This window comes from Mangifera indica, chromosome 3 (assembly GCF_011075055.1).
Source record: "Mangifera indica cultivar Alphonso chromosome 3, CATAS_Mindica_2.1, whole genome shotgun sequence".
In the NCBI taxonomy this organism is placed as follows: Eukaryota; Viridiplantae; Streptophyta; class Magnoliopsida; order Sapindales; family Anacardiaceae; genus Mangifera; species Mangifera indica.
In genome coordinates, this window is record NC_058139.1 from 10,648,561 (window position 1) to 10,674,222 (window position 25,662).

At 34.1% G+C, this 25,662-nt stretch overlaps 5 protein-coding genes across 6 annotated transcripts; 2 read left to right on the plus strand and 3 right to left on the minus strand.

The window, feature by feature from the left end:
- Positions 1 to 385: 385 nt before the first annotated feature.
- Positions 386 to 2,628, minus strand: LOC123211090 (subtilisin-like protease 4). Its single transcript, XM_044629623.1, has one exon. The coding sequence runs from the start codon at positions 2,626 to 2,628 to the stop codon at positions 430 to 432; it is 2,199 nt and encodes a 732-aa protein (XP_044485558.1). The 3' UTR covers positions 386 to 429.
- A 2,781-nt stretch (positions 2,629 to 5,409) lies between these two features.
- On the minus strand, positions 5,410 to 7,683 carry LOC123211091 (subtilisin-like protease). The gene has a single exon (XM_044629625.1). It carries the CDS (start codon positions 7,681 to 7,683, stop codon positions 5,410 to 5,412), a length of 2,274 nt encoding a protein of 757 aa, XP_044485560.1.
- Positions 7,684 to 11,091: 3,408 nt separating this feature from the next.
- On the plus strand, positions 11,092 to 12,187 carry LOC123210033 (transcription factor bHLH118-like). The gene is made up of 3 exons (XM_044628190.1): positions 11,092 to 11,430; positions 11,539 to 11,883; positions 11,980 to 12,187. The coding sequence occupies exons 1-3, from the start codon at positions 11,122 to 11,124 to the stop codon at positions 12,046 to 12,048; spliced, it is 723 nt and encodes a 240-aa protein (XP_044484125.1). The 5' UTR covers positions 11,092 to 11,121; the 3' UTR covers positions 12,049 to 12,187.
- A 6,096-nt stretch (positions 12,188 to 18,283) lies between these two features.
- On the plus strand, positions 18,284 to 20,678 carry LOC123211401 (glyoxylate/hydroxypyruvate reductase HPR3). 2 transcript variants are annotated; one of them, XM_044630101.1, is made up of 3 exons: positions 18,284 to 18,839; positions 19,830 to 20,166; positions 20,283 to 20,678. In XM_044630101.1, exons 1-3 carry the CDS (start codon positions 18,372 to 18,374, stop codon positions 20,321 to 20,323), a joined length of 846 nt encoding a protein of 281 aa, XP_044486036.1. In that variant the 5' UTR covers positions 18,284 to 18,371; the 3' UTR covers positions 20,324 to 20,678. The 2 variants fall into 2 exon arrangements, with proteins under 2 accessions (XP_044486036.1, XP_044486034.1); XM_044630099.1 differs by having other exon boundaries at positions 19,830 to 20,678.
- Positions 20,679 to 22,610: 1,932 nt separating this feature from the next.
- Positions 22,611 to 25,024, minus strand: LOC123211400 (leucoanthocyanidin dioxygenase-like). Its single transcript, XM_044630098.1, has 2 exons — positions 24,460 to 25,024; positions 22,611 to 23,317 (listed from the first exon to the last, which is right to left on the minus strand). Exons 1-2 carry the CDS (start codon positions 24,960 to 24,962, stop codon positions 22,765 to 22,767), a joined length of 1,056 nt encoding a protein of 351 aa, XP_044486033.1. The 5' UTR covers positions 24,963 to 25,024; the 3' UTR covers positions 22,611 to 22,764.
- Between the last annotated feature and the right edge of the window lie 638 nt (positions 25,025 to 25,662).

Below are 25,662 nucleotides of genomic sequence, written 5' to 3' on the forward strand. Positions count from 1 at the left end.
CCCATAAAACACATTTCTTCTTTGAGGCAAGGATTATGTTCGCTGGTTATAGTTGTTCAATGTCCTGTGCGCAACATCTTGATCGGAGGGACTTCAAGTTTCCATAGAAGTAGAGTTCTTCAGTTTTTCGTTCTACTTGGACCGCCATCAGTCTAGCACTGAGGGATTTCCTAGGGGTATGCCAAATTAGGTTAGTTTTGATTTCAACAAGAAACTGAAACAAAAATGAAGTCGGTGTTAATTTAAGATGGTATTAATTTTCTTTCTGATATCATTGCATATATGTTAACTTACATATACTACATTGTTGAAGGGTACATGAAGAATGAGATGGTACACTTGTACAATCACATTATGTTACCGGCAATTTTTGATTCAATGACAGCACAAGCGTTTTTCACCTTGTTGGGCGTAGTAGCATCTGTTTTGTTACTCAAATCTCACCGAGATTGGGCTTCTTACTATGTACTTAGAAGAAACCCATTTTATATATCCATGAGCATATTCACCAACTCTGTAACTTGATCCCGTAAGATTGAATGTCACTGAGTATGTTGCCTTTTGGTTTACAGTTGAGAAGTAAAGTCTACTGGGTTTGACACTCACATCAACACCTTTGGGTGTAACAACCGTGGCAAAATACCATGAATTTGCACAACCAACATTTGTCACCATCCTTGTGAATGTCTGAGCCGATCCTAGTGTAACAGAAAATGAAGGGTAGTTTAGCTGTCCCTCAGTAATGCTTGATATTTGTGAACATTTCACTGTTCTGTGCACAATATAGCTCACTTCCTCGTCGTTGTAGCCTAGACCGCACAAGTAAGGAATATAAGCATCTGGTTTAATATCATAGACTAATCCTGGGTTATTTGCCCTTGAAGGATTAACATGTCCGGCGCCGATTGCAAAGATATCCGCAGGCTCAAGTGTTTCATCAGCAATGGGCTTACCTTCAATGTTTAGGATATCAGCAGTAGTCATTATGGCAGATTTAATGGCCGCTGGCGACCAGTCAGGATGAGAGCTCTTGAGCAAGGCAGCAATACCACTAAGGTGAGGACATGCCATTGATGTGCCTGAATCCATGTTGAAAGTCAATTTTGAATTTTTATTGTCGTCCAGAGGGAAGGGCCATGCAGCTAGAACGCTCACGCCAGGACCAACAATATCTGGTTTCAGAATACCAGGGCTAGCCAAGCTGGGACCTCTTGAGGAGAAGGAAGCAACAGCAGGAGCTTGGGAATCTCCTATGACTGTTCCTTTAAAGAAGATTGTTGCCATGGGTGTTGCTGTTGAATTTATGTAGGATTTGATCTTAAGCCCAGCAGCATGGCTAACGTGTGTTGCAGGCAGAACATGGGCATCAGCTACTGTACTGAAGGCACTTGGTTCATCATTCATGAGAATCATAGCAGCACCACCAGCATTTTTCACTTCTTCCCCTTTGGCAGCTCTTGCAATACCCCCACCCCTTTCACACAAGACTACCTTACCTTTGACATCGACAGCATTCAGAGATCTGTTTGCACATAGTGCAGACTCTAGTTTGCCATTTGAACCAGCGTATACTAGAGGCAATAGCGTAGTGGAGAACCCCTTGGGCTGGAAAAGGGATTCACCATCAAGTTCTTCTCCATTCCCAAGTTTTGCTGTGGCTACGATTCTCCTATCCATGGTGCTTGCTCCGACTGAAAGAATCCATGGAGCTTCATTAGAAAGCGTGCTGTTGAAAGGGCCAAAATTTCCGACTGCACAGCTTACAAATATTCCCTTTTGAATTGCTGCAAATGAGCCAACTGCAATGGAATCATTAAAAAATGGTACTGATTCTCCACCAATAGAGAGTGAGAGCACATCAACGCCGTCTTCAATCGCTGCATCAATTCCTGCAAGAATATCGCTTTCAGTGCAGTCTGTTAAACCTCCAAAGCATACTTTGTAAATTGCTAGGTGAGCATAAGGTGACATCCCTGCGGCTGTGCCATTGGCATTTCCTAGCCCATTAGCATTCTTCACAAATCCTCCAGCAGCAGTGCCTGCTACGTGAGTTCCATGCCCATCTACATCAATAGGTGGTTCAACTCCGTTGCCCTTCATGCCCGCACCTTCGATATTGAATGATCTTGCACCAATAAGTTTGTTGTTACAGACAGACATGTTAAACTCACATCTTCCTTTCCATTTAGCTGGAGGGGGCGGCATTCCTTCATCACTGAAAGATGGATGGCTAGGGAGAATCCCACCATCCAATACTCCAATAATAACTCCCTTTCCGAAATTCGATTCTTTCCAAACTCCCATCTTGGGGTTCAGCCCCAAGAAGGTGGGAGTGTGTGTTGTGTGCAGACGTAGTTTCCTTTCAGGACGCGCCGACACAAACCCATTTTTCTTTTTGAGAATCTGAAGTTCCTCCTCTGTCAATCTTGCTGCAAAGCCATTAATCACATTTTTGTACGAATAAAACATGCCTTGGCTCAAGTCTGAGTTTGCTCTGGGAGTGCTAAGTGGCAGAAAAGATTTGTGCCAGTTCTCTAGATCTTCTGAGTGTGTAAGAAGTCTGCCTTCCGGCTGCTTCACATGGACCATGTAAGTTTGCAAAGTGTTCCTTTCAGTTCCTTGAGCCATGTCAAGATGAAAGTTGATCAGGAAAATGAGAAAAAAGAAAGAAACGGCTGGCATATTTGATGAGTAGAAGAGAAGTATCGTATGGCTATTGTGTACATGTCAGTGGCAGCTTAATCTACTTTATACTGGTTAAAGGAGAGATAGCCGGCAGCTGACTTCTACTGAGTTTGGAGTTGAATATTGCTGTTGGAGCATCGTGGCATGGCGCTTTCAGAAGTTGGTATACGTACACTCAAAGTGACGGCAAATTAGGGTAGTGTTTGTTAGTATATACCGTCTTTCTCACGCCTGTCAAAGTTTGCTATAGTTGAATTAAATGCTGCCTTCTTTGAATGACAAGACCAAGTCCTCGTAGCTCAAGATTCAGTTGTAAAAATTTAATTTTGACAATGGCAGTTAAAGCATATAGTATATTCTTCCATTTTAGTGTTTAATCAAGTGGATCATTATTCTTTGCAGGTAAACTTGGTAGCTGATTTTCCTTGCTACGGCCCCTCTCTGATTGGCTTAGCATCTAGCAGGGGCGTAACAAAGAGTGGGCTAAGCCGGATACATATAGTATTTCTGTATGGAATAATGCATAATTTGATATGTTTGGGATATAAAAAGTTATTTGATTGGGACTTTATTATGAACCATCCATAGGGTTTGAGTTTATATCACTTGGTTGTGACTTTTTATATTTTTATCTAAAGATAAATTTAATATAATTTGAGTTTGACTAGGTTTAAGAGAATTGAGTTAAATCGAAACTTTAATTCGACGAGTTTTGAAAGAGATAAATTTGAGTTTAATCGAATAAATTAATTTTAAATTTATTAATTGTTAATTTTTAAAATTAATATTTTCTAATAATATTAATAAAATAAATTAATAGAGAAAAGTTGAATTGTGTTATTGAGAAAAGAAAAAAAAAAGCTTATTTATAACAGGTCCAATAATTTATTTTTGAAGTTGAATTTATTTATAATTATAAAATAAGTTGTAGATATAAATCTTTTTAACTCGATATTTTTGTAAATATAAACAATTTTATCCATATATAAATAAATTGATCTGGTTAAATAAGTAAATAAATTAATCAATGTGCATAACATAAAACATAAACAGAAAGATCCCCTCATGCATGCCTTAAAACTGTTATTTAAAAAAAATAAAAACTCACTAAATAAAAAAACTCTTGATCCTAACAATAAATTCAAACTTAATTAGAGAGTCAAACTTAAGCCTCTCAAACTCGATTCAATTATAATTGAGCTGAACCTAAGTCGACACAAATCAAATCACAAGTCTTAACTCGTTTTTAGCCTAATTTCTGCTAAAATGCTTTTGTATTGACAAGCTTTTAAAAAACCAAAAATATAAAAATAATTTACTGACAAAAAATTGTGCAAATACAACTAATTTAAAACATTTTTTAAAATCAATTTATGAACTAAAAAGGGTGTGTATAAAAAATATTTAATTTACACCAATTATTTTATAAAATAACAAAAATTTAAGAAATTATCTTAAATTTTTAACATATAGTTGATAATTTTTTTCAACCTTGTTACAACCAAGGTTTCTGTAAAATATAATTTTACAAATTTATCATGGCATATGGAAATGCACTTTTTTTTTTTTTTCACAAACCAGGAGTTTTTAACATTTTCATCCGTCTCCAACTTCTTTTTCTCAAACCAAGGGTAGTTTTTCATCTTCTCATTAAACTCCATATATTTTTTTTTTTTTTTGCGTCAAATCAAGAGTATTTCGTTTTTCAGGATGGAAATGGATGCAGGATAGGTGTTTGAATAATATGCCATACTTTTGGATCAAATTGTAGATTTTGAATACCTCAAGGGAGGAAAATGGCTCTAATCGTTCATTTTAACATCGAAAGGCCACCAACACAAGTCTTAAACTTAATTAAGTGATTTGTAGCTTATTAATTAGATCAAAAGAGATTGATACTTACTGAGATTGACTGCACTTTTGTTGAAATTTTCTGATTAATTTATGTTTGACTGATGAAAATTAGAGTGCCATTCACAGAGAGAGGAGAGACTGTTGTTCGCAGGTGAAATCCGAGCTTAGTTGATTCAGTTGGGTGAAGGGAACCTTGCTTCTCGTCTTTTGTTTGTGCACTTATTCATGATTATTTGCCATTGATAGATGGATAATGGAGGATGAGATTAAAACAAACAACATCGTGTAGTTTAAGAACGAAAAAAGAACTTTTTCATTGAGTAAGGGTGGTGTGTAGCAAACAAATTGTGAAAAAAAAAAAAAAAGCGGAAAGACCCCACATGGGATCGGATACCACTTTTACCTTACTTTCAGCTAGATACTTAGGGAGTAAGGAGGCTTCGATACACTATTTTTCTTTTTTTTCCTCGTCGTTGCCAGGTTATTGTTGATAGAATCAATGGCGAGACCGAAGATGGTGGCATTTGGGAGAAGAGAAGGATGACTTTCTTGTTGTTATTAGAGTCAGTACCATTGATTTTAGGGTTAGAATTTTGCCAACATTAAGAGAGGAAAGCAGCAAAGTATTTTGAGCAGCGGAGGACGTTAGAGTTGAGGTAAATCTTAATCTCGTTTACGACCGAGGATTCCATGGCGAAAGTGGAAGATGAATCCACGTAGGTTTACAGTGAATATTCTTGAGAAAAATGAGATGAGAAAAAAAAAAAATGAAGAAGCAATTAATAGGTATAATATTTTACGCATGGCTCAATGTTTCTTTTAAAGACGTAAAATTAATTTGGATTTGACTTTTAACAATAACGTGCACAATCACACGTGCAATCCAGTGGCGCCTGCTGCTGCATTTCCTTCAAAAGAGACAACTATTGGGCTTCGAACGACATGGTCAGTGGATATCCAACTCAAATATCCTTCCGAAGATTCTTCAACTGTTTGATTGGTTCTGGAAAATGTGATAGAGTATGTGGCTTTCTCGTTGGTGTTCTTGAAGGTCAATAACTTTGGTTTCACAATTATGCTTACTCCTGCTGGTGGAAGAATTTCAGCACAGTAGGACGATCCAGGTTTACCAACATTTTTTACTGTTCTTGTGTATGTCTGAGCAGTGGTCTCCATAATGATTGAGAAAGAAGGATAATTCAGCTGTGCTTCAGTCATTCTTTGAACTTTTGAGCATTTTACATGACGATTTGCAATGGTTGCTACCTGTCTGTCATCATAATTCAACCCACATAAATAAGGAATGTAATCATTTGGTTGGATTTCATAAACTAATCCTGGATTATTTGCTTTTGATGGGTTTACATGGCCTGCACCAATCATATAGGCATTAGCCTGGAAAAGCTTTTCGTTGGCAATTGGGTTGTTTTTATGATTTAATATCTCAGCAGTGGTCATCATGGCAGATTTTATGGCCGCTGGCGACCAGTCAGGATGGTTACTTTTTAGTAAAGCTGCGACGCCACTTAGATGAGGGCAAGCCATTGAGGTTCCAGAAATCATGTTAAATGTTGAAGTTGTGTTAGTGATGTTTGCTATATTAAATGGCCAAGCAGCTAAAATATTCACACCTGGTCCAATAATATCTGGTTTCAAGATTCCAGGGCTTTGCACGTTGGGGCCTCTTGAAGAAAAAGCAGCAACTTCTGGAGCAGATTTCTTGCCAATTATAGTTCCTTTAAACAAGATTGTTGCTGTTGGTGAAGTTGTTGAGTTTATATACGCTTTAATGCTCCTCCCTGCTCTATAACTCACATGTACTGCAGGGAGTACATGAGCTTCAGCTAAGGAAGTAAAACCAGCATCCTCGTCATTCATGATAATCATAGCAGCACCACCAGCATCTTTCACTTCCTTCCCCTTTTCAATTCTTCCTATACCTCCACCTCTTTCACACAAAACTACCTTGCCTTTAACATTACCCTTTCTTAATGATCTTGGTATGCACCAAGCAGTTTCTTGACTGCCATTAGCAATACCACCAGCATAAACAAGAGGCAATTGTTTCAAAGGGAAGTCTTCAGGCTGGAAAATGGTTTCACCATCATATTCTTTTCCATTTCCAAGTTTTGCTGTTGCGACTACGCTTCTGTCAGAGTTGCTTGCTCCTACAGTAAGAATCCATGGAGCTTCATTAGATAAAGTTCTGGGAGATGGCCCGGAATTTCCCGCTGAACAGCTCACAAAAATGCCCTTTTGTATAGCCCTAAATGTAGCCAGTGCAATTACATCACCATAGAAAGCCGTGGAACCGCCGCCAACAGAAAGCGAAATCACGTCAACTCCATCAGCAATAGCAGCATCCATTCCAGCCAAAATGTCGCTCTCACGACAACCTGCTTCATTGCAAATTTTATAAGTCGCCAAATGAGCTAAAGGCGCTACGCCTGCTGCCTCACCGTACGCCTGACCAAAGTCATTAGCTCCTTTTACAAAGTTTCCTGCTGCTGTGCCTGCTGTGTGGGTTCCATGCCCATCATCATCAAAAGGTGTGCTCATATTTGCAAAATTTCTTGCCCCAATTAGCTTGTTATTACAAGCTGCCCCAATCAAATCACATCTCCCTTTCCATTTTGGTGGCGGTGGAGACATTCCCACGTCGTTGAATGAAGGGTGATTAGGAGTTATTCCTGTGTCCAAAACTCCAATAATCACTCCTTTGCCAAAATTTGATTCTTTCCAAAATCCTAAATCTTTTTGCAAACCCAAGAATTTAGGGCTGTGAGTTGTGTGAAGAGGCAATATCTTTTCAACATGAGCTGAAATAAACCCTCGTTTTTTCTCCATTTCTTTTACTTCCTCTGCAGTTAATTTCGCAGCAAAACCACTAACCACAGTGTTGTAGGAATACACCATGCGCGGTTCCTTGTCCGAGTTAGATGTGGAAACAGGCAAGAATGATTTATACCAGCTTTCTCTATCTCTTTTCGACGACTGTGTTAAAACCCTACCCTCTTTTGTCTCTGTTACGTAAACAATGTAGGTTGATAAGGCACTTGGCGTCTTTCCATTTATCACCTCAGGCATGGCCATTGATGGAGATAAACTCAACATGAACATAAGGCTAATGACAATTGCCTCCATGGTTATTTCTTCTCTGCTATTCTTGTTCGTAGAAAGCAAATATATATTGGTAGAGAAAAACATATAGGTAAGAGATACCACAGAGAAGGCAGAATTTTGTTAAACTAGTATTGTGACATTCTAGTTAGAACTGCTTTCAATCGTTGTATTCAATTTCAAACCACAATTGTGATAGCATGTTTTACATGTTGTTAATTCCCTTTTTTTTTTTTTTTTTTTAAATTTCTGTTTTCCAATTATATTAATTATGCGGAGACTAACAAAATGTTCTAATAAATCCAAACAAAAAGTAGACATTAGTTGAGAGTCATATAATTTTATCTTCTTGTTATCTTACCCATTTTTAGTTTTTTTTGTTACAGCTAGGCGATTTTCCAAGCTCTTAATGGAATTAATCTATTTATTCATCAAATACTAACACCAGTATCATTTTGTTGAAGATGGTTAGAACGAATTCCAAACCAATTTATAATCTTCAGATCAGGTTAGAGATAGTTCCATATATGGTTTTAATAAACTGGATGACATGGAATATTGAGAAACAAAAAAAGGCGCTATGTAATTTTTTTGACACTAAAATTTAGGAGTTAATAAAATTTATAAAACACTAGAATTTTTATAAAAAATGTTTGAGTTTAAATCTTTATTATATTTATAAAATTCTAATTTATCCAGTATAATGATATCAATCAATATACCTAAAAGAAAAATTACCTTCACCCGTTAAGTGACAAAGTTATATATCCATCGAGTGGCTACAAGGTCGACGCGATGCCTTGTCTTTTTGTGCTAGCTTTAAATATATTTGAGGAGAGGTTAGAAATCACTTTTTCATGTATTATCTATAAATTATATTTCTTCGATCAAAACCTTGCTAGTGTAGTGATTGTAATTATATGGTATTCTTAATTATTTTAATTTTAATTATTTAAATTTGTCATTGTAGTTGGATAAGGCTAAATCATAGCTAAAAAGTCTCATAAAGTGTAATTCGACTGAATATTTAATCCGTGTAATTCGATTCAATTTTAAAAACATACATAAAAATGGCACCTCTCTTGTGGCCAGTTACTCTTTCTCTTCCAATCTGTTTTCCCTCCTACTCAATCTCCTCCCCACCTCAAACATAAACATAAAAACAGATGCACACAAACACTCTTGCCAGCTGCCAGGACGAGATTGAGATCCAGATTACAGAAGTTTTGTAAGGGATGATGAGGCAGCCATAGGGTCCATCTAAGCAAGAAATTAATGATAACAAATCCACAAGTGATTCTAAACCGCGGGTTTCTTCTCCGATCTCAAATTCGCCTTCTACACTCCCTTAGTGTTCATCATTTTGCCTACATATTGTAGCACTTCCACTGCTCCCACGTATGCTATTGATGGCCTCAGTATTTTTCTCGTTCAGAAGGTGTTTTTCTTCTTCTAAGAGGTTGACATGGTGATTAAAGATACCGTGGCTGTGTTAAATAATAAATATGCAGGTCCAAAAAGGAAGAGATCGCGACCTGTCAAATACAAAAATGAGAATATAATATTTTTTATAATTATTTCGTTGTTATGTTAATAGAATTCAAAGAGTTAGGTTTTTGGTGTAAAAGTTAGAAAATGTATTAAGTTCAAGCCTAACGTGGAAAAATGTAAGCCACTCATTGTTCAAGAACTTTGTACATGTTGGTCCTACAGCACGTAATTGCTCCCCTCAATAATTATCTCTTCGCTCTTTGCTTAGGCAAGAAATTATTTCAATAGCTTATTTTACACGTTCATTGCTTTCTATTTGTGCCAGGAAGAATGGATATTATCATATTAGTACAAATTTTCTTTATAAAAATAAACAAGATCTTCTTGATGTTGTTGATTTCTTATATTTCTGAACTAGTCACATTATAACTTTTTCTATTTGAATTTTAAAATTTTAAATCAAAATTGCCAAACACATTTATAGTTAACTAGGTATGGATATCTTTGATGAAATAATAAAACTATCTATATCTATTTAAGTACACAAATAGATACAAATATGATATATTATCATATGATTTGATAATTTTAAATTAAAGTCAAAAGACTTTTTTCACCTAAGGTATAGTGAAATTTCAAAGTTTTACCCTCAAACTTTCAAAACCCAAACAACCACCTATAAGTCAATTTTTGTTAAAATTCTCCCTTAAAGTTAAGAACAAAATCATTATTTAATAAAAAATTTTAAAAACTAAAGTTTTATCACATTTTCTCCTCTCAATTTGAAAATCTAACAATAAACCCCCATCCAAAATTTGAAAAGTGATAATTTCCCTCATAAGGTTTTCTCTCATCTTTGGTGACTCATCCTTCTCGGTCATCGACTGGTGTTCCATCCTTCTTCTCTCTTGGCCGGTCTCCTCCTTCTATGTTGGAGGTGGAGACTGTGCCTCCATCTTAGACGAAGACAGAACGATTTTGTTTGAGATGAAGATGAATGGTCTTTGTCTCAAACAAAACTTTGTCTTTGTCTGAAATGAAGACGATGGTCTCTGTCTTTGACAAAGGAGACAATTAGTTGAGGGAGAAGAAGAAGGAAATGTCAGTCAATGGCTGGGAAGAAATTAGTCTTCGAAGAAAAGTAGAGAAAACCCTAGAGAGAAATTGTCATTTTTCAAGTTTTGCATGGAGGTAAATTGTTAGTTTTTAAATTAAGAGGGAAAAATATGATAAAAATTTAGTTTTAAAATTTTTTTGTTAAATAACAGTTTTACCTTTAACTTTAATTAAGAATTTTAATAAAAGTTGACGTATGAGTGGATATTTAAGTTTTTAAAAGTTGAAAGATGAGATTTTGAGATTTCACTATACTTTGGGTGGGAACAAGTCTTTTGACCTTTAAATTAATGATAAAATAACAATTAATCATACGATAATAGATTATGTATATATTCATTTGTATACATAAAAATATTTCTTTAACTATGGGTAGATTATTGGATGTGTTTATTGGTTTTTTAAAATTTTGAGGTAGAATTCAGTGAAAACTTTCGAAGTAAAACAATTCCCTATCAGGGATTTCTAAATTAGTAAAAATGTTAAGCCTTTACTTATAACTTAAATTAATCTTGATTTATGTTTTCAAATATAGTTTTATATTTAAATACTCACATGTGATTAAAGTGAGAAATTTTTATTGTCACATCCAGGCCGCCAAATGAATAGCAAGTTAAAACAAGAGCTTAATTTAGAGAGGTATGAGGTCACATCTGAAATTAATTTTCTATTGTCCATAATATAACACATGCAAAATCTTGAAACCCTAGGCCCATCAAAGATATCTTGATTTCTGCTGATTAAATAATTTAGCATATCTCCTCCTCAATAACTTGCTTGTCCTAAGTTGAATTGAATATAAATATTGGAGTGGACAATATTACAGTAGAGAAGATTTTGAGGCTATAACAAATCATGGACTATATTCCATCCTCCATGTTTCACTTTGACCAAACCGATCAAGATCATCATGATCTTTTGCTTCAGTTATCTTCTAATCCTAATTCCCAACAACATCACACAATCCAACAAGATCCATCTAACAACTCTGATCACAGACAACCCAGAAAAGCATCAAATGCAAATGTTGATGTCAATGATGCAAATCCCGGTGACAGTAAGAAAAGAAAGATAATGCATAGAGATGTCGAACGACAAAGAAGACAAGAAATGGCTGCTCTTTATAGATCTCTGCGATCGCTACTTCCTCTTGAATATCTAAAGGTCAACATCTTTCATTAATTTCTTTTTAATATGTTATGTCTTTTGCATATTTTTCTGCAAATTTTAGTTTTATAGATGTTAGAAGAAGTTTGTTGTCTCTGTTATCAGGGGAAGCGATCTATATCTGACCACATGTGCGAGGCTGTGAAGTATATAAAAGATCTACAAAACAGGATCCAGGAGATGGGTGAAAGGAGAGATGAACTTAAAAGATTTTCAGATTTATCAGGGTTAAGTTTTCCATCAGAATGTTTGCAAGTTGATAAACATGAAGAAGACAGTATCACGGTTAGACGCTGCCTTGAAGGAATAGAAGTTGTTGTTAGTACTGCCTTCACAAATGAGCTTCCTCTTTCGAGAGTGCTGGAAGTTCTCATTGGAGAAGGCCTAAATATCATCAATTGCTTGTCCACTAAAATAAATGAAAGGATACTACACACTATTCAATCTGAGGTAATTTTATGTTGTCGACCCTTGAGATTTCTCTTGTTATATAAAGAATCAATGCCAATGGCCCCTCTAATCTCTTAGTTTATGCACCATGTGCAGGTGGGCAATGGAAGAAGCGTTGATATATGTGAACTGCAACGAAAGATAATGAGATCAGCTCTCCCATGATTGAATTAATTAGGTTCTAATATACTGATTGATGTGTTTTTGTTGGAATATCGTTTAACCTGGTGAAAAGTTGTTGCTTTTCTGGTATTTCTTCTGTTTTCATTAGTTGGATGCTCATATTGCTTATAATATGTTTCGGTAGCCCTTTATTTGAACATAAGAATTTATTATGTCAGATTGTCAATTTTGCGTTTTTACTTACATTTATATTTCAGGCCAATAAACGCTTTATTTAAAATTTTGAGTTTTATGTTTTACCCGTTTGAAAAGTGGGAATTTAAACTTTAAGATCTTTGGCTCTTATTTTATGTTGCAAATAAATGAGTTTCAAATATTTATAGATGAGTATAATATAAAAGGTTTTCAATAAAGATCTGCAATTTGTAAAGCTTTTACTCAAGTTAATTATGAGAAGCAATGTTGCTTATTTACAAAAACCAGCCGCAGTGTCTGTCATCTGCCTGTTCTTCAAGTGACCTCAGTATGTCCTAGCAATGCCAATGACATGGTTATTAACCTTTTCATAGTTGTCTTTGCTATGCTTTATGATGTAAATGACTTTTTGTAAAGTTTGAGCAGGAGGAACTGGCTTAAGAACTCTTTTTGGTTTTTTGAATGCTATTAGTTCTTGTACAGGCTTTCTCTTGAACTTTATCATTGTAAGAACTCTAATAAGCTTTTAAGAAAAGACATTTGTAACTTTGTTTAGTCTTTCTTAAGTAGTGACGCTAGTCTTAACTTTTTTTTGTTATTCGACCGCTAGATAAGGTGAGTTTAAGTTGTTGCAGCCAGCTTTACAATCTGGCTAAGTAGCAGGCGATATTTCATTTATATCTTAACAATCTAGGCATTAAATGTCAAGCAATATTAGCAATATATTCAAGGAGAAAAAGCTATATTGTCAGGATAGCTATGATAGGTGTAATCTGTCACTTCTTCAGTCTTCCTCCAATCCTATTCCTAACCACGCCCATGTCTCTCCAGTTGGCTGGGATTGAATAACATATCTCTTTCAATTATTGCCTCTAATTCTTCTTGAGTCCCATATTTTTATAAAACTGCCACTATTTTGGCCATACGTTATCCACATTATGATCTCCCTAGATTTTATAGAAAATCAAATGGTAATTAGATGCAGGTGGAATTTCAAGAGAGAATTATTCACCGCCATACTTGAACTCTCACAATGATTAAAAATTTTTAGTTTGGGAAATCCTTCACCCTTTCCTCGTTAGGAAAATCAATAATTTCGAATTGCTAAGGATCTGACTGTAGAATTATGTATAAACTTGTGATTCTTTTCCCTTAGCAACTTTTACATTCCCCGTTAAACTAAACTATCTTTTTTCTCAATGTGTTGTGGTTTCTCAACAATGTATTTTTTGTGTAGTACCATCTTGCTAGAGATGACAATTTTAGCCTAAATTTAGAACTTTTGACCCTTTTTAACCTTAATAAAAAGAAGATTTCTCAATAAAAACAAAGAAGGAAACAAAAACGATAATGAGAAAAATCTCTGCAACCTTGGACGGAGATACATGTATCCCCTCTCTACCTTTATTCTTGTCTCCATACGAGTCCCTATCTTCCTCTTTTTATATTAATATTTTTACTTAAAATATAAACATATATTTATAATTTTAGATTATTTATGTTTTTTAAATTTATTTATGTTTTTGTTGTACATATTAAAGTGGTTAATATATAATATTTTTGATATTTCAAATAGTAAATTAATTTTAATTTTACTTAATTTTATTATTTAATATATTTATATTGTATTTAAAGGATATGAGTATGAGACTTTTTCCCATAGGTACGAAGAAGAGATGAGAAAAAGATTTTTTCCTTGCAAAAAGGAGATGAAAAATTTTTATTATCCTTATAATGGAGATGAAGATTGATATCCCCTGCAAGAATAGAGACAAGGATATCAATCCCCTCTTGCTGCCATCCCTACATCTTGCAAGTCTTGCAAATTTAACACCTAAAAAAAAAAAAAAAAAAGGACCCAGGCATCAATTGAGTCTAGACAATTCAGCACTATTTAGTTGCTTATTACTCTTCATTACAAATTTTCAAATCCAAAATTGCTCACCACCAATTCAGAACAATCCAGCACTACTCAGAACAAATTCAGAACATCACCAATTCAGAACAATTTATCACTGCTTGCCACCAGTTTAGAACAAATTTCACAAGAAGAAGTTATGACATGCATCACCATCTCAACATTTTAGTCCTGCTCAACCACAATCTAGAACAGCAGAATCATATAACAACAATCACGACCTCAACAGTTCAGTACTACTCATTCACAATTCAGAATTGAAAAATCATTTAATAATAATCAACATTCCAATAGTTCATCAATCACAACTCCAGCACCAACTAACAATATCAGCGACCACAATCCAGAGCTGGAAAATCATATAGCACCAATCACCACCTCAACAATTCAATACTGCTCATGGACAATCCAGAATAGAATAGAAATTCATTTGACAACAATCACCATCTCAACATAATCAAGAGCCACAACTCCAACACCAACTAACAACATCAGCAACACAAGCTGACACTCATCCATACTCCACACATTAGTAGTCAATAGTGCCATTAACAATTCCTGCTCATGATACATACAGCCAACAAATTGACAACCACTATCATATGCACCTGTAACAATTAACCTTTGCTTGCAAGAGTCATTAACAGACTGATGTTGAGAAGAAAATGAATTAAATTGGTCAAGCCTACGGAGATTAAGAACACTCCTCAAATTAATGAATTGTCTAGCAACTAAAGATTTAGTTAAAATATCAGTTTTTTGAAATTCAGTTGGAACATATTGAATATCAACTGTTTTCTAGTAACTTGATATTGAATGTAATGAACATCAAATTCAATATTCTTGGTTCTAGCATGATACACATGACTGGAGGCTAAAGAGCTAACACTTTGATTATCACACCAAAGGAGCAAAAAACTTTAACCCTAGTTGAACAAATAAAATTCTCACCTAGGCAATTTTAGTTGTTTGATACAAAGCTTTGTGTTCAACTTTGATGGAAAATAATGCAATTACCTTTTGCTCCTAAAACTTTATTGAATAAGCTTTGAACCCATTAGAAAAAATAGTATCCAGTAGTGGATCTCCTATCATGTAAGCTACTAGTCCAATCAGGATAAAAAAAAACAGTTTAACTATAACAGACTACCTGGTGTGAATTGAAATCCAAAGGTCAAATTGTCTTTAATATAAATGAGAACTCTCTTGCTAGCCTACAATGAGCAATGGGTGGCTTATGCCAAAATTAACTTAATTTGTTAATAGAAAAGACAATATCTGGTCTAGACAAAGTTAGATATTGCAAGGCAATATTTGGTACTTTGACATATATAGGATTTGCATCATGAAAATTACTCATACTTGCAGTACCATAATTTACATGGTTCTCAAACACAAGTTTCTCAATAGGAATATCATCCATTTTATGATTAAGATGAAATACACCTGAATTTGAAACATGATTTTTATTTTCACTTACCGATTCCTTGAAAGTTCCAATACATTGATATTATGCATATTCGTCATGTCATCATCATTATCATCATTTTTCTAGTTTAGAACTGAACTTGACATGTTGAACCCCTTGTAACCCATCGTCAACTTGTACATAATCATGCGGCTCCACCCTTTGTAAGCCATCATCTTCTTGTACATCATTATGTGGCCATTGAACATCATTGTTGATGGTTTTTAGGATGCATTTCTGAATTTAAGGGTACCTATCATATAACCTATTATGCAGTATATCAACTAGTAAGAAAGAATAATAAGACACTCATCATCTTCATAATCCACATTCTCAATAGACCTCTTACTATTAACATTTGTTGGTTTCATGCTTGTTAGAATATTGTTCCGCTTTCAATTTATGTGAAGACGTTTGCTTATGAATTGAACTATTTTCTCGAATGTTATGTTCATAAGGATTTTTACCACCTTCTTATCACCTCTAGCATATTCCATTTTATTAACATTTTCGGATCTATAGTACTCTATACCAAACCAAAACAATAACAAAGACTAAAAAAAAAAAAAAATTGGCATTAGCATAGACGCCATAATGATAGGCAACGACGTAATTTATTCTGTCATTAAAACTTTTTAATGATAGGAAATAAAATTTTAACAACTATTTTTCTCTTATTAAAGTCATAAATTTATTTATTTTTAACAACAGTATAAATGATTGGTCACTAAAATCATGAGAATAATACTTATAACGATTAGATATTATTCGTTCATTATTTTCCTCTCACTAATGCCAATTGTTTTCAAATAAAAAATCATCATTTTGATTAATCGTACGATAAAAGTATTCATAACGAAATTTACCAAAAGTTTCATAATTAAATGTATAACTATAACTCAAGAACTCCCTACATGGTTAAATACGGTTTTACCCTTGCTAAATATACTACTATCCTCTTCCCAAAGCAAAACAATAACAAAACTCGTAATAAGGTTTCGGGGTTTAGTGATTAAGAGTATAAAGTTTTAGTTTAGGTATTTTGGAGTTTATGCTTTCATGGTTTAAGGGTTTAGGGGTTTATTATATCAATTTACCCTTTTGCATGGTAATATGTCGATTTAGACCCATATGAAACAAATACAAGTTTTTCCCACATTGTCAAATATCAATTTAAACTATTACTGATCTTTTCTTTGTATTGTTTCATATCAAAGTAACCAAAAATTACATAACTAAATATACAAGTATAATCTTAAAAAAAGGTTTGGCATGAATTTTGAAAAATATCAATTTATCCCTTATTGTAAAATGTATATTCACCCATATCAAAGTTTCTCATACATATTTCATAACTAAAGTAACAAAAAATTCGTAACTAAAGGTATAAAATATACTCTTGAAAAAATTTGTTACCATATTTGAAAAATAACAGTTAACCCCTATATGGTAAAATATCAGTGTACCCCACATAATAAAATATCAATTTACCCTAGCATGGAAAAATTTTTAAAAAGCTCTGGCATAGTAAAATATATATATATTAAAAAAAAAAACCTACAGGGTAAAATAATATTAAAAAATAATTTTAGTTTTATCATAATTATTTTGAAGTATACTTCAAAACTTATTAAACAAATTCAACAAACCAAAAAATAATACAAAATCATCAAATAAATAAAATTTTAAGTTAATTTTTTTATATAAATACCTTGATTTAAGAAATTTCCTTCTTAAAATTATGATGTTAGAATTAGAGTGATAGTGTGAAAATAAGAATTTTCAAAGTTTACAAAGTTTGGTTGTGATGTTAATTTGTATAAAGTATTAGGATTTATATAAAAAGTAGCACTATATGCGCATGTAACAATTACAAACTTGTGCACAATTGATGACATGTCATTATGTGATTGAATATTATTTTATCTTTAATTCAAAATTACTCAATCACATGATGACATGTTATCATTTGTGCTTATTATTTGTGTATATAGTTTTATTGTTATAAAAAAAAGGGATAAAGGTATTTTGATATTAAACTTGAGGTTTTGGTTAAGGCTGAATATGATTTAAACTATCTCAATCTCGAAAGTCGACTTGATTCGATTAAGCTCAATTCGAATTCATTTGAGTTGAATTTGAGTGTGAAAATAAAAATTTTCAAATCGAGTTGACTGATTTTTGGAATCAAGTCAAACTTGAGTTAAGAGGTGTTCAACTTGATTCGGTTTGAGTTCGATTCAAATTTATAGCTTAAATCTGTAGTTCAAATTCATGGTTCGAATCAGTTCATATTAATAGTTCAAATTGGTGGTTCAATTTTGTTCAAAGTCATGACTCGAGTTGGTGATTTTACATATTATTTGGATAAAACAATATTGTTTTGTCAATAAATCATAAATTTAACCTATAAATTTGAATCGAGTTAAATCACAAATTCGAACCACTGATTTAAACTATAAATTCCAACCACTTTTAATTTTAACTCGATGAACTTGAATTAAGTTATTTTTCATTCTGACATAACTCAAACTAAAGAGTATTTGAACTTAATCTGATTTGCATTCAATCCCATCCAAATAACCTCTAAAATATTAATAACTTTGTTTAGATCCCTAAATTTTTTCATATTATTAATTTCTCCAATAATTTTATATAAATTTAAAATGATTAAACCCGATTTAAAATTCGATTTATTCTCGAAACCCCTGACGTACGATTGAAGCATTTCACCCTCAGAGAGACGAAACATTACCTGTTCTCCCAAAGCATCACATCATCAGCATGTCCGAAACAAATCAGGAACGGCGAGACCTTCCTGTTGTTCTAATTCACCGCCTCCCCAATTTCAAATTCTCCTTCAACACTCGCCTCCAAACTCACTTCACTCTCGTCGACCCGCTCCTCCACTGCCCCGAGTCTGACACGATTCACTCCTTCCTCTCCCGCCACGCTACTTCCATTCGCGCCCTCATCTGTGTGGGCCCATCTCCCATCACCCCCCAAACTCTTTCCCTTCTCCCTTCCTTGGAAATTGTTGTGGGCACCAGCGCTGGCATTGACCACGTTGACCTCCACGAGTGCCGCCGACGTGGCATCATTGTCACTAATGCTGGTGACGCCTTCTCTGAAGACGTTGCTGATTATGCTTTTTCTTTGTTGATTGATGTTTTGCGGAGGGTTTCAGCTAGTGATCGCTTTGTTCGTGCCGGGTTGTGGCCTAAATATGGGGCATACCCACTTGGCTCTAAGGTTTTGTTTTTTTTTTCATTTCTTTTCTTTTCCTTTTGTTTCTAAATTGAGTTTTATTATTGAAATATACAAAAACATTTATAATAGTAATTGGTTTTAGTGAAATGCTATTAACTAAGGGCTGGATTAGTAGCAAATTGTTTAGAAATAGATGGATTTAACATTTGATTTTTTGTGAGATTGTTTTCAGTTGACCCAGAAAGAAATCTCTAGATTAGGAGCTGGATTAGCATCAGATTGTTTTTAAAATATGTCTAGATTAAGGGCTGGACTAGTAAGTTGTCTAGATTATTAATTATGGTTGAATTTGATGTTGTTGTGGAGATGATGCTCAAGATAAATTGGCTTGTAATTTGTGCAACAGCGTGAAGAAAATATGATATCACTGAAAGCCTCCTTTTATGGTTTCAGAGGATCACCGTCTTCTATTATTACAATGGCTATTTTGTACAATATACATAGAATTAGAACTCGATAGCATTATATCTTAATGAATCAATTACACATACATATGGGTTTAATTCTTCTCTTTGGACTTATCTTTCGTTTTTAACATTGAGTATTTTGTGTTTAATATCTTGGAAGAGTAAGAAATTGAAAAGTGACTGGTTTAGACAATCTAGTGCAGTTAGTATTAGGTAATTAACATCCTGATTTCCAACTTGTTTGGTATTATTTACAGTTAACAGGTTTAAGTAGTCATGTTTTGTTGGTTCGAGCTTCATTTTCTGTAACTGTTCAGTTTGGTTTTCCTCAATGTGATTGTTGATGTTTTTGACTAAACAATTTTTAGGAAATTGCATGAGTTTTTGGCAATGTTAAGCATTTCATTCTGGAATATAAAAACAGATCAAACTTAAACTCTGAACTTTCCATCTCTCCATCTTTTCTTACTTTTTGTCAGACAAAAACATTATAAATTTCTTTATTAGATGTGAAATACTTCAGTACATTATACATTTCGCTTACATGTCATGGTGTTAATTGCAGTTGGGAGGAAAGCGAGTTGGGATTGTAGGATTGGGAAGCATAGGCTCGGAAGTTGCTAAAAGGCTTGTGGCCTTTGGCTGCAGCATTGCTTACACATCAAGAAAGAAGAAACCAGCTATCTCATACCCATTTTATGCAAATGTCTCTGACCTTGCCACTAATAGTGATGTCCTCATTGTTTGTTGTGCATTGACAGACAAAACTCGCCATATGATCAATAAGGATGTCATGACGGCATTGGGAAAGGAAGGGGTGATAATAAATGTTGGACGTGGTTCTCTTATTGATGAGCAGGATCTCGTGCAATTTTTGGTGCAAGGGGAAATTGCTGGAGCAGGTCTTGATGTGTTTGAGAATGAGCCTGCTGTACCGCAAGAACTGTTTACTTTAGATAATGTTGTATTGTCACCACATCTTGCTGTCCTGACCCCTGAATCTTTTGCGGCTCTGCAGGAAGTGATCCTAGGAAATTTGATGGCTTTTTTCTCAAATAAACCTGTGCTGTCGCAGGTCCAGCTTGAGTGAAAGCACTCTTGATTCTCAAACCAAGACCACAAATTTGTAGTTGTATTGTTATTGTAACAATAAAGACCTCAATATTAGATATAGATCAATTATTTGTAGATTGGCCTGACCAATCAGAATGTTGAATAGTGGAAAACTCAAAGCTCTTGTTACTTGTGCACTTGTTATAATCGGGCCACTTTACAAAAGTGAAGGCTCAATCATTGATGGTTCGAACTGGACTTGAATAAGATGATCACCATTTTAGTCACAAAGTTTCAGATTGGCTTGTAATTCAGTGATGTTGCTGATAGAAGATATATAAGAGGCATGAAGTCCATCCAACCGCTATCCTCTACAATTTTTAGAACTGTATGTGGTTGAATCTATTACAATTTTATTATAATTTTTCTAAGCTGAAAACAAAGCAAAACACAGCGTTCAAGATTCAGTTGATTCTGCATCAAATGGTTTAAAACAATCCAGGTTCCAAGAGCCTCTGCTTGCTCCTGCCCCTATGATCCCTCTAATTCTGCCTAACCACTTCAGTATTTCCTCATAGGCCGTGAGCGATCAATAGGCCCTCTCCTTTACACTGGCTAAACCCGCATCACCTCCTAGACTTTTGAGCTCCTATCATGTTTACAGTAGGGCTGGATTCTAGGGTTACAATTGAGCCAAGCCGAGTGTTATTAGAATCGAGCTTGGTTCAATTGAATTTATATAAAGCTTAAGCTGGACAAGTTTGACTTGAACTCAAGATAGGAATTATTATCTCAAACTTGACTTGAGAAATTATAGTTAACTTTATAACTTAAGTATTTATTAATTACCCTCTTTTGAGAGTAATTTTTTAAAAGTATAAGTATAAAATTTTAAATTTTAAAATTTTCGTTGACTTTATACTTAAGCTTATCTGAGAGATCACCAAATCTAGCAACAATGAGCTCGAACTCAATTCAACAACAATAGAGTGAAGCTTGTTTCAACAAGAGTCATAAATAACTTGTAAACGACTCAACTCATTTATAGTTTTATTGGATTTGATCCAAATTGATTTAAGCTCGTATTGAGCTCAATCCGAGCACAATTAATATGTTGGAACTTTTTTTAACAAACCGAGTTTAAGATAGGTTTGGCCCAACTCAAGTCAGCTTGCAAGCTCAACCCACTCTTTTCAATCGAAGCCTAAACAACACGTTTCCAAGTTCACATTTAATCTCGACCAGGATAAAGTTATCAAAGTAACCAAGCTTCAACAAACCAAAAACCTGATGTACGCATTTTCGATCCAAGCTTAACCAACACATTTGCAAGTTCACTTTTATTCTTGACCGCGATCAAGTTATCAATGTACAAAATTTTAACCCAAACCTATCCACTGCCAACCAACACAAACTGCAGATTTCCCAACCTGGATTTGTATGATGCAATCTAACCTCTACTCAACTTCATTTTGCTCTTTCTTTTCTATTTTAGAAAAGATTAAATGTATTTGAGTATTTCTATCTTCATTGTTCTCCTCTTGCCTCACTTCGCTATTCCAAGAGACAACTTTTTTGTTGCAAGATGGTTTTACGCCGTCAATACCTATAAAGATGAAAAATTACATCTCAGCACAAAAAATAAAGAAACGATTGTTCTGAAAGTTTCAACTTCGGGGATGTCGGTGGCTGTCATAATCGGTGAAATTTTTCCAATCGATTTGTCGTGTGGGTAAACTTATCAGGTGACAGGTATCTGGTGGTGTGTTCCTGATACATCATCAAAAGCGTGTAGAAAACTCAAACCACCTAGACACATGTTGTGAAGTTTCTTCTCGCTGGCAATAGATTCGTCCTTCCCGGCAGTTTCTGCTGCTTTAGGATGAGACTTCACACGCATCTATCTATCACTGGATAAAGGACTCATGTTGTCAAAATGGGAAACCAAACATAATCATCTAGGTAGGGCAATCCCTCCAAATCCCGTCAAATTTCAGTGGGCTTGGCCTCTCCACTCTTCACCCACCTCATTGATCTTTTCATAAAATTGACGTGGTAACTCTCTTGTCCTGTTACGTTGTACATGACCTTATTTATTTTGCGTTTACCAAATTTTTTTTTTTTTTATTGTTGAATATACATTCTCTGAACATCGATATCAAAAGATCGATGACCAATTGATGAACATCAGATTCTTTATGATTTTTAAGTTTTCTTGACCAATGTGAGAAAACCCATGATGAGTTAAGCGGCCAAATGGCACAGGAAATTACGATCAATAAAAATGAAGTACTTTAAAGAACAATATAATGAGACTTATTATTCAAGAAAGCAATCATACACTATGGTCTCTACCTGCCACAGTTAAAGCATTCACACGGAGCACCGTGCTTATAAACATCTTAACATAAAACATATAAAATAACAGCATATGCAACCACCACGCATCAACTTTTTTGAGCCTTCCTAAACAGCTTGTGCTCAATATGCTGCTGAAAGGTGCGAGGAGGGAACAGTGGAGGCTCTGTCTCCGACACAGTCTCCGGAAGAGGCTTGAGGACAATCTTTTCCTTCGGAGGCTCACAGAAAACAGCCCACGAAATCCTGACTTTCTCCTTGTTAACGAGTCCCCTGTGAAGAATACTCTTGTACTTGCGATTGCTCAGGATTTCAATGGTGTCACCAATGTGCATGATGATAGAATTTGGAACACACTTTGCAGTGACCCACTTCCCTTCATAGAAGAGTTGCAGGCCGGGAACCATGTTGTGGAGGATGAAGGTGAGAGCACTAACGTCTGTGTGAGCCTCCACACCAAGAGCCAGTTCTGGTTGAGGGCATTTAGGATAGTAGTTGATCTTCATTTGAAGGAGAAGTTCTTCAATTCCTCCAACTTCTTTTTCCAACCTTCCCTCTTCCAATCCCAACCCAATTGATAACACTGCCATAATTTTGGTAGCCAGGCCTCTAAGTAGCTTTGCATATTCGCTAGTCGCCACTCTGCACATATAGTTACATGTTGGAATTTCCAAAATGTTACAATTAGAAGTTGTACATATGGGATTAAATAAAAGAATCTCACTTTTTAAATTTAAAAAAGTTATTTTCCTCGTTATCAGGTAAATTTGTTAAATTTTTTTATAAAATTATTAAAAAGAAAAAGAATCCCTCAAACTAAATGACATTTTACCTCTAAAATATTATTAAATAATTTTTATACTTATAATTTAATTAATTTTAATTAAAAATAATAAAAAAATTATTACTATAAGTATAAAAGAGAGTGTTAACTATGGAGAATCATAATTTTTAAAAATACTAGATGTATTAGTAAAAAATTTTCAAAAAAATATTTGAAGTGATTTTAAAATTTAAAATTTTCATATGTCCTTTAATAATTTAAAAAATGACCGTTACGCTGAAAAAAATAAATTAAATTAAACAAATTAAGAATATAAATATCAAATTAAAAACTAATAAGACTATAGTTATATTTCAAAACAGAAAAGGGTAAATATAATAATTTCTTAAGTAAGAAATGAAAACACTCTTTTGACCCTAATAAATTTTAAAAACATGATATTTATACGATATAATAATATTTATAATTCGATTTAACAAAAAGGTTATTGTAATATTTTAAACTTCAACGATAAAATGATATTTAATTTCATTTAAACAATAATATTTAGAAAAAATGACATAATTCCTATTAATTATTAAACCTAATTTGTTAGATGGGTAGGAAAATGGTGTTTTCAAAATTAAATGCTGAAAATTTTTATCCTTTTGTCAAATGTTAGGCAGGGAATAGTCAAAAGGGATTCTGTTTTACTTGATTTGGATGACGCTTAATCAAATAACAAACTTTTACTGAAAATTTAGAACATTGGTCATTGAATTTTACCTTTTGACATATTTAAATTACCAAATCGTTGGAATAAAAAAATGCATATTAGTATAAAAATAGATTTCATTTAACATGTTTCCCCTGCGATATGACAAAATAAAAAATTCCTCTAATTTGTCAGACTGCAATCTAGCAGAGCAGAGGTAAAAAAGAAAGAAGTCAAGAGTCAATTATATAAATAATTTGTTCATCCTGATATGGTAAATTTAATAAGAGAAAGAAATAAACTTACGTGTAGTCAGCTGGATACTTCGGCCAAATTGACAAATCCCTCTTATCTTCAGGGAAAATAAGATGGAAGAAATAATCCTCCCATTCAAGCTGCCCACTAGCATTATTCGCTAGCTTGCTTCCATAGCCTTGAATCTTCCCAGAGACCTGGTCGTTTGCATATTTCTCTTTCTCCTCAAGAGGAAGCTCAAAGAACGCCTCCCCCGCTTTCTTCACACGCTCAATAAGCTCATCAGGAATCCCATGGTTAACAAGGTGCATCACGCCCCAATCCATCGCAGCTTTTTTGAGCTGTTCCCTGCATTTCTCACGAACCACTGGGTCCTCTGCATCAATTTCCTTAAGATCAATGGTGGGAACCTGAGGGCCCTCTTCTTTCTTTTCTTCTTCAAAAACGTTGCCGATGCTGGTTAGCTCTTCCTGTGGGCGAACATATTCTTTTGGGATTGCTTGAATCCCACTGCTGGACAAACTCTCGACTCGAGGCACCACTGAAGTGACCATTCTTTCACAGGTTGTTAATGCTTTTAACCCACTCTATGTAATTTGAGACCAAGATTATGTGTCCTTTTATAATTACGTTTGAGTAGTAGATAAAAAGGAAACAAACTATGCAGCTGCACGTGATAATTGGAGGATTTTTGTAGAATACGTTTGACTGGAAGATTCAAGCATGTGCTTCTCCTACCCGTCGCAACCCATCAGTCTATCTCTCCTTTATTTTTCTTCTTGTGTTTTTTATGGGAGATAAAATGAATTTACTAACATGTGATTAATTAATATATACACATGTTGTCTGAATTCCTGTTAATTAAAGTAGACGAGGTAAACCTACTCCCATTTTTGAATTTTAGACCTTAGACGTCGCTACCCAAATATGACAGTAGAACGTCACCATCTTTTCCTTAATTTTTTCTACACTGCTTCATAACTTTTTAAACATTTGACCTTTAGGTTCGTCTGACTAGATAAATCCATGTTATCACTATTAATTATAGTTATCGATATTTTATAATATATAATATATATATTATGATATGATACAAATAAAAAATTATACGTATCATAATATATATATATATAATTAATACAATATAATTAATGTATTGTATGATAAGATATATTTTACCGATACAGATTGATATACTTTTTAAAGAAAATGATGATATAGTAAAAATGTATATAAAAAATTTTAAATTTTTTA